General features: G+C 42.2%; 1 protein-coding gene across 2 annotated transcripts in view; it reads left to right on the top strand.

The window, feature by feature from the left end:
* The first annotated feature begins 225 nt into the window (after nt 1–225).
* The window catches only part of LOC137296048 (protein jagged-1-like), a 31,023-nt gene continuing 21,707 nt past the window's right edge, over nt 226–9,541 (top strand). Inside the window, exon 1 of one of the 2 annotated variants that reach the window (XM_067827693.1) lies at nt 226–1,252. In XM_067827693.1, coding sequence (XP_067683794.1) covers nt 1,193–1,252 — 60 coding nt within the window. In that variant the 5' untranslated portion in view covers nt 226–1,192. The remainder of the gene's footprint in view (nt 1,253–9,541) is intronic. The other variant, XM_067827694.1, reaches the window with a different exon arrangement.

Raw genomic sequence — 9,541 nt, 5'->3', positions numbered from 1 at the left:
AGAAGGATAAGGAAACGAAAAGAAGTTGGATAACAAGAGTGCGATGGGATGGGCTTGACTCAACGGTCACGCAGAGTCACAAAAGAAATTTGTTCCTCTTTCCATTTACGTGTTTAAGACCTGAGCACCTTTAGGTTCTCCGCCACATAATGTTATTTTGAATCTCAATCGTCTACTTCTAATTGTGCTTTCATGCACTCGATTATCGACCTGAAGCACAAATATGTTCATCGCTGTTCAAGCATACAGGCGACAGGCTGATTCTCGGCGGGGCCCTAAAACACAGAGACTGCTGCAAACAGTGTATCAGTTATCACAACAGCTGCATCAACTAAATACAAATCAACGATTACAATTATAATGAACTCTGAACTCGGAAAGAAGCACACGGTCACACACGTGGAAACGGTTCCCGACTGATCTGACATACTGGCTTACATTCATGTGATTTGTTGACATTACGTGTCCTGTGTATAAACAATCATTTATGATATTTCATCTGCCAGTCACATGTTGTGACATTACGTCTGTAAGTCTGCTACTTAGAGTAATTCTTCTTATACCGGCAGCAGGCCACACTCGTTAGTACGTGATGTGGACGGGGAAATGTCACGCAAACTGTGACACGGGGTAAGTCTGGTAAAGAACGGAGTCGCGCGGCAGCCACATTTACCATAAGCGAGTTTACTTGCAACAATCACGTTCAGTCGAGCGTGACCATCACACTTATCACAGGTGGTTATCGCAGTCTCATGCCTTGTTACCTATCGACTGTGACGTCACGGTCACGTGATCAGCGTGACGGGAAGTGACAAATGAGCCTGTAAACTCCGCTGTAGCGCTGTCAACAGAGCCGTGCTGGATTCGGCTGATTGACCGAGGGCCGTGAGAAAGAGACGCGGCATTCTTTGTCTCGTCGGTGTTTTTGCTACCTGTTCATCATCGTCTAGTTACCTGACCCCCTTCCCCGTGTGTCCTGGGGGTGATCTGTGGTCTCAAGGTGTGGGTGGATGTCAATCGGCAACATTGTCTAAAGACGTTTCTGCGACTTGGAAAAGTGTTGTGACTTTCTCTACCTGTTCGGTGTGACACTGATGTGACGGAGGTAACTCGGGGTTTATACAGGAACTATCGAACTTTGTGTTCTATATCGTGATAACTGACGCAGGAACAGCAGCAGCAGCAGTTGAAGATGAGGAAGGACGGTCGTGGATGGAGTGTGACTTTCACACTATTGGTATTGATCCTTCATGTAAGTAACCAACTGTACCTCTTATGATACACACAGATACAGTCACTGTCAATATTCCGACTGTCCTGGGGTGTTTTTATGGCCTCACTGAGTGGATGACGATTTTGGGGATAGAAATAATGAGTATGTAACTATCCCGTTGCTTTTTAAATGAGAGAGAGGGGGAGAGAGAGAGAGAGAGAGAAGAGAGAGAGAGAGAGAGAGAGAGAGAGAGAGAGAGAGAGAGAGAGAGAGAGAGAGAGAGAGAGAGAGAGAGAGAGAGGATGGGTGTTGAATTTAAGGAAAGTGTGAATATGTTGAGCATAAAAAAAAGAATAAAAAAAAGTTTACAGAGGCATAACATTAGTTTGCCCAGGGGTATCAGTTTAAGTCTCTCCCAGGTGATAGATGTCGTGATAGAATTCTGAAAGTGGCGGTTAGAGATCTCAATAAGAGGCTCTGGCTGTCAGTCAGAAGAAAGCGTCTTTGTTGCGAGAAATTACGGTGCAGGTATATGTGTATATATAGGTTCTGAACGTCGTATTTGGAAGCTAGGGTAAGCATTCAGTAACAAAATCAGTCAAGATACGCAGTCGGCCGTGACGACTAGATCTCACTGTGTGACGTATATGAGTATACTGAGGTGTTATGGAGACATTTACTGATGGTGTTTTTGTGCTGGTTACTCAGTGGACTATCAGTGGTACTTTTATAGATGCGAGTGTGGTCAGGATTTGTCACGGGGAGTTGGAGGGGAGGGGGGGGGGGGGGCTTCAACTGGAAAAGAGTGAATGTGTGATATGCCAGAATGAATGTGCGCTCGCGATGGTTTATGTGTGAAAGAACAGAAGTTTTGTGTGATAGGTTAGATGAATGTGTGATGTGACAAGGTGTGTCTGTGATGTGACAGGGTGTATGTGTGATGTGAGAACGTGTATGTGTGATGTGACAGGGTGTATGTGTGATGTGACAGGGTGTTCGTGTGATGTGACAATGTGTATCTGTGATGTTACAGGGTGTATCTGTATTGTGACAGTGTGTATGTAAGATGTGACAGGGTGTGTGTTTGTGATGGCAAAATGTTTATGTGTGAAAGAACTTGACTTTTGTGTGATGGGGCAAGGCGTTTGTGTGATGGAACAGTTATGTGTGTGAGATGTCAGTTAATGTGATATAAACCAGGAAGTGATTTTAACGTTTCAATCGCCGTGTCTCCAATTTATCTGATTTCAATTTGGCGTGTAATCCGTCTAATGACTGCTCTCCAAATATCCATTTAAACCCTCGGTATAGAAGTAAGAGTTAAATGAGGGTGCCATCAGTCGTTCCCCACTGCTGGAATCAACAACAGGGGTCATGTTTCTAACCCAGACCTTCACCCACACTGACCCTGGTATACACTTCCTTCACCCTGCATGTGCTTCTTCAGATCTTCACCCAGCGCTGACAAAGAAACAGTCTGAGTGGAAACACAAAATATCCCCGATACCTAAAGGTTTAAGTAGGTCAGACATGGCCAAATTGTCCGCTCTTTGGGTGTGAGGGTTAGACCCTGAGGGCAATGCCTTTCACTGATGATGAAAATTCGACGATATATGTAGGTGAGAGTGGGATGGGGCGATGTTGACATACATTCGAAAGTAAAGGGACACATTTGCGGGAAGCGATGCTGAATAAGCTGTTTAAAACTATTATTACTATTATGAATACGCTATAGGTGGGACCTACTTCTAGATACAGAAAATTGGGAACACGTGTATAAAGGAGCGCTGGGAGCTTGATAAAGGTTAGCTAGGGATGATGAATATGGCAAGTTAGGTCTAAAGATGTTGTGGCTCCCGCCATATGAATGCTTACAACGAGTATTGTATAACTGAATTTAATAACTGTTTGTATTATAGAAGTTCGTGTTAAATAAGATCACATGTAGTGGGTAGCCTTGTGGTTAAAGCTCTCGCTCGTCACGCCGAAGACCCGGGTTCGATTCCCCACATGGGTACAATGTGTACAATGTGTGAAGTCCATTTCTGGTTTCCCCCACCGTGATATTGCTGATATATCGCTTAAAGTGGCATAAAACCATACTCATTCACTCAGTGTATTGGTTTTAAGGACATATAACCATTATTACATACATGCATGGATGTAATACAATTCTATTACATTGTACTTGTATATTTCCTCTGATCTTAAGTAGATTATATTTGAGTATTTGATATATTTTGACAGCTGGAATATGTTCTTGAGACTTTAACAAACTATTGTTGGTATAGATTAGCTTTCTCCTTCAGTGAAACGACACAAAGCACTGGCATACAGAGGATATCCAGTTACAACGTCTTACACATGATTTAGAAAATGAAAGTTGGGCAAGCCTTCAGAGCCATCTAAATATAGACCATTGCAACTTATTGGGCTCACACCAGGAAAATGGCTTGCTACGCGTTATTATTGTCCCTGTTCAAAATTTCAGCGAGGCGTTTTTGTTATTAAGCACATCCAATTTCAGGACATTATTATTACCAGTATCAGAAATTCATTAGCTTACATTCAAAAAGTCTGTTTACCATATTGTTATTACGAGTTTGCTTGAAATGTACATACAAGCAGCGTTTTGGTGCAACCACAGCACTTTTTCTGGACTGATGTACACAAATCAATATTCTTAAATTATCGTAAAAGAAAGGTAAAAGAACACAAAGTAAATAGACGAAAAATGACCAGTTCAAATTAAGACGTCGTGGCCCCATGAAACCCGAATACACGTATAGATAAGGAGCTTATTAGCAAAAACGTAAAACTTCCCGTCCACGCTGTTCGCCAGATATTCTTCCAAAGTCACCGACTTGCGCCGCACGCCCTGTTGTATAATGCCTACCTGTTGACTCACATAGAACGTGTCAGGGAAACTAAGTCTTTCAAGAGAAGTGGGTGTTGTTGAATCACTGCTGTGGTTTTCTCACATGCACGGTAGGATAAACAAGTCAGTGTGACAGGTACATGTCACATTCATATCACTGTACGCCCCCTCTCCCCCCGAACCCTCTCCGCCTCTGACTTGATGATGAGTGCGTAAGTGCGTGAGTTTAGTTTTACACCGCTTTTAGCGTTATACCAAGACGGGGGACACCAGAAATTTGCTTCACACATAGTACCGGTGTGGGGAATCGAACCCGGGGCTTCGGCGTGACGAGCGAGCGCTTTAATTACTAAGCTTCCCCGCCGTCTGACTGATGGTGATGATGATGATGATGATGATGATGATGATGATGATGATGATGATGCTGATGATGATTGTAACGACGAGGACGCCGATGATAATGATGATGATGTCGCCATGGTTTTATTGTTAAAAAATGACACATATCAACTTTATACGCAAAAGTCGTATGTTATTTGATGGATCGACTGGAGATACGCCTCAGCAGTGAACAATGATTGATCGGTTGAAACGCCATTTGGATAACATCCTCCTGAACTATCGCTCAGTAGATGTTTGACAAAGCAACATGATACAGAACTAAATTAAAACTACCAATTAAGCTTTACGCTACATTTACATTTACAGTTTCTCATTTTATTTCCTTCTTGGAACCTGGAAAATTCCATTTAGTACTAGTATTTATGTTGCGCTTTGTTAAAAAGGTAGGAAATTCCAAGAAAAATGTGCACGTGTGACCTTCAACCCTCCTTACAAAATCTACCTTGAAATTCTGAATTTGCGTGAAATTATAATCAGATTAAGTCATTATTCATCCTCGTTGCATTAAGCGTCCTGGTCATTATACCACCATATATCTCACTGGTATATCAGGTACCTCATGCAAATACATCACGCAAGAAAGTCCACCGCACAAGTACAACGCTAAAGTACATCACGCAAGTACATCATCCACGTACAACACTCATGTACATCACACAATTACAACATGCAAGTACAACACGCAAGTACATCACACAAGTACAACACTCAAGTACATCACACAATTACAACATGCAAGTACAACACTCCAGTACATGACACTAATACATCACACAAGTACAACACTGTAGTACATCACAGAAGTACTCCATCAGGTGTACATACATCCTGTAATCAGCAGCTGAGTACAAGCACAAGTGACACACACGAATCTGCCCCCTGACTCCGTGTTCACGTCAAACTATACATAGCCAGCGGTTATATTACAAACATACTCATTCCCACCGTCATCGCGATCTGGTGTGGCGTGTGTGGCTAATGCCCCGAGACAGAGATTTAGACACGAACATAAAATACGGGGCAACCTACACACCTACATACAGGACGATTATGATTATAGAGTAGTTACCTTATGTAACTTATGCAGTTTAAACCAGTCGATCACATTCAAGGAAGTTTTTAATCATGGGACTTGTATTTAAGAAGAATGTCATGTTATATGTGATAAATATTTTATAACTGAAGATTAATGACGATCATGCTGGTGCTGACACAATATTGTATTATTTTATTTCATGTGTAAAGGCAAATAGGAAATGAGGGGTGGGGGTGGGGTGGGGTGGGATCAGTTCCACACGATCACATGTATGGGTCCTTACACAGTACCTAGAAAACAGACAGCTAGGTATTGAGAGAGGTGCCTCCACAAGACAACAGGTACCTTATGGAATAGTCTCCCAGTCGGTCTAAGAACAGAAACATCAATCACCAACTTGATAACCTATACCAAAACGTCGCCCTCACAGCAGGAGAGAAGGTGTTTATCCATATGTTGTATCACTGCCGTTACTGAGAGCAAATACGTGATGCTAGTATGTGCATATTAAACGTGCAGGGGTTAATATTTTACACAAAGTTTGAAAAAAACAAGGAAAACTGGATAAACCGATTATGTCACGATGCTGGAAAGCGATTACATACAATATACACAAAGTAGGTACAAAGAAATAACCGCGTATCGCCATCCAATGTCGTGTTGCGTAATACACCAACAGAAACATTACTCCCTGTGCAGACCTAGTAGCTTATCTGATGTCCTCATACCGTAAACAAGGCATGCAAAGAATCGTTTCAATAAGCCAGTAATACCATGGAATATTCTATTGAACTGATATCAGTAGGACTGCAAACATTCACCCAGACCTCGATTATATTCGATTTTCGATATTGGACTCTGGATTCGATCGATCATTTTTCGATTAGATTCTTCATACAAGTAAAAACATCAGATTTCATTTTACTCTTAGAGTCCTAGATGTAAATAAATTCCGTCTCTCCTCAGTGCAGGATAACAGTGTGCTAGACCAGACTATATTCCTGACACCTGCACGCATTGGCACGCTTAACACATGTATGCCTACACCAACAGCTGATACTGACAAACAAACAATGGCGAGGGAACGTCTATATGTCATTGTATGTTTCACACGTGTCGCATGCTATTGATAAACTGCTCTGATGGCGAGTGAACGGTTATCGTGGAGTGATTGAGTGAGTGAGTGTAGCTAGCAATGTTCAGGCAATAACACGACGGGGAGATACCACAGATGGACTTCACTCATGTGAGGAATCGAACCCGGCTCTTCAGTGTGATAAGCCAACGCTTTAACCATTAGGCTACCCCTCCGCCCCAGTTACTGTAGCAATGATGCAGCAGTCATTATGTGTCAGTCACTCCGTCACACCCTGATTTCAGACGAAAGTGGTGGGTGGTGGTGGTGGTGGGGTTGGTGGGGTGGGGTGAACTGATGGGTGGTGGGGGCTAGGGGGTGGGGTAGTTCCAATTCTTAGTTTAGCAAATAATGGAATCGTGATTCTGACATTAATCAGACTGACTAAGCTACTTCGTCTAAATTTCTGGGCCGGTGGGGTAGCCTAGCAGCTAAAGCGTTCACTCGTCATGCAGAAGACCTGGGTTCTATTCTCCACATGGTTGCAATGTGTTTCTGGTCGTGATTTGGCTGCTAGGAAGATATTGATAAAAGCGGCGTAAAACTATATCCACTCACAAGCTGCCCTGAGCTTTACTCACACAAGAACGCTCACTCTCTCTCGCTGTCTTCCGCTCCGTTAATAACACTCGCTGACTTCTTCATTGTGTCATGTCATCGTGTCCCCGTTGCTTGGTGCTCATGACGTCTATCACTATTTCAGTTTGGTCCAGGCGCTAATATTTGTGACCGACGGCTTACAGCTGGAATTTACCTGTATAGTAAGCACGGCGTTAAGCAAACGCATTCGCCCGCACACACACATACACAAACACACACGCGCCTAACGTCATCTTTTCGGGCAGAAGCGCAGTTTTGCCTGAATTATTACTCGAAATATACGGCCACAGTACTACCGCAATCACCTTAAGCGATGTACCGATTCAATCGAAACTAATCTAGAGCAGTTTAACACATCACTGAGTTACTGTCATTTAGAACGCACAACAGTCAGTTAATGTCATTTACAACGCACAACAGTCAGTTAATGTCATTTAGAGCTCACAACAGTCAGTTAATGTCATTTAGAACGCACATAATGTCCAATACACTGTGGTTATAACAAAGTCAATGGGGTCGAAACTTGTGTTGCTATAATCACAGTTCGTTTTAAACCTTTCGGCTATTGGACTGGAGCTAAAACTTCATTATACCGCTATACAATTTGTTATATCCGCCCGTTCGTCGCGAACGCAGTTCAGTGTACTAATAAAGTTAATTTAGGTATACTATGTAAAACCCATTTCTGATCGTCCCCGCGGTGATACTGCTGGACTGTTTTCTAAAAAAAACCACGTACAACCCAAATCACTCACTCACTCAAAATTAATATTTCAATTTCAGGGTGCTTAAATGGCGAGGAAAATACAGTATAGTAGTACACGATAACAGTATAAAATCAATGAAAATTAAACTTCCTGATTTCAAAGGAAAAAGATAATCAAGACCTGATTGGTCTCTATACTAAAATCCACGTAACTGAATTTCCCATGGTCTTTGCATTTATTTATTGACATGGTTTCACCCATGAATACGTTCCGGAAACACACGGGGAATTCCAGACGTTTTGAAACAACTGACTCCCACACTGTTCACGTGGTACTAAAATTAGCTCTTTTTGATTGCAAAACAAACACGAACTCATTCAGTTGTACAATTGTTTCTGTGAATCGGAACGATATCGAGACAATACACCTTTCAGAAAGAAGCACGGAAGTCATTAATCAGATCCAGGTGCTCGAACTCTCGATCCTTAAAATACCGTGATCACGCTTGCAGTGTGTAGTTCGAAAGATTGTTAAATGTGAGTCGGGTATCCAATGACTACTGGTAATTAAAAGCGTTTAGATGAGATAATCGGGGAAGGAGTGAGTGTGTTCTTCAGGCTAGATAACCGTAAAGTTGGTCATATTTAATAACTGTTAAATATCTGTTTTTTACAAATGCGTTACATATCAAGAGTAGATTTATTGATTATTGGTTGTTTTACGTCGCACTCAGTAATATTCTAGCTAGATAAATAATCGAGCCTGGACCAGACAATCCAGTGATCAATAGCATCGATCTACGCTGACATGTGTCAAACGGTTGTTCACGTGTTAGATCTAGAGTAAAAGATTGTTTAGCAGTTCGGTTCATGGTGACTGATGTGTTACTAAGTTCTTGTCTCCATCTCTCCTTCTCCATTACTCTCTGTCTGTTATTTTTGTTCTCCCCCCCCTCCCTTCTCCGTGTCTGTCTGTTATTTGCTCTCCCTTTCTCCCCCTTCTCCGTGTCTGTTATTTCCTCTCCCTCTCTTTCCCCCTTCTCCGTGTCTGTTATTCTCTCACACTCTCTTCTCACACACGTCATCTCTCCTTTCTGCTTCTCCCTCAGCTTTCTCAAGCTCTTTCACTCCATCACTCATCCGCACGCGCGCACACATGCACACAGTGGCATTTGTTCAACAATTAAATCAGCTGTTTTGCTACAAGAAACAGTGACTACAAACACGACAGCATCGCAGCAAACAAAATTTGCACCCCGTCCTTGCAACAATTAACAACAACCAAACGAACCTAAATCATTTAAATAATCCTCAGGTATCACTGTCCCCAAGTGAGAGACCGCATTACGTAATACAATATATTGCCCGATGGACTGGGCACTTTTACAGATGTAACAACACAAAAGCATTTAAACCACAATGGTTCTTTTCTCTACTTTTTCTGGTACATAGCCTATATAAAATGCTGACACAGGAACCTCAGTGCCTCACCAGTGCAAGGCTAGTCGTATATTTTTCTGTGTTTCCCTTCTCCAGTTGATTTGAATGTTCATTCCGACGTTAAATAATTA

Source organism: Haliotis asinina, chromosome 9 (assembly GCF_037392515.1).
Source record: "Haliotis asinina isolate JCU_RB_2024 chromosome 9, JCU_Hal_asi_v2, whole genome shotgun sequence".
In the NCBI taxonomy this organism is placed as follows: domain Eukaryota; kingdom Metazoa; phylum Mollusca; class Gastropoda; order Lepetellida; family Haliotidae; genus Haliotis; species Haliotis asinina.
This window is presented reverse-complemented; position numbering and strand designations above follow the sequence as displayed.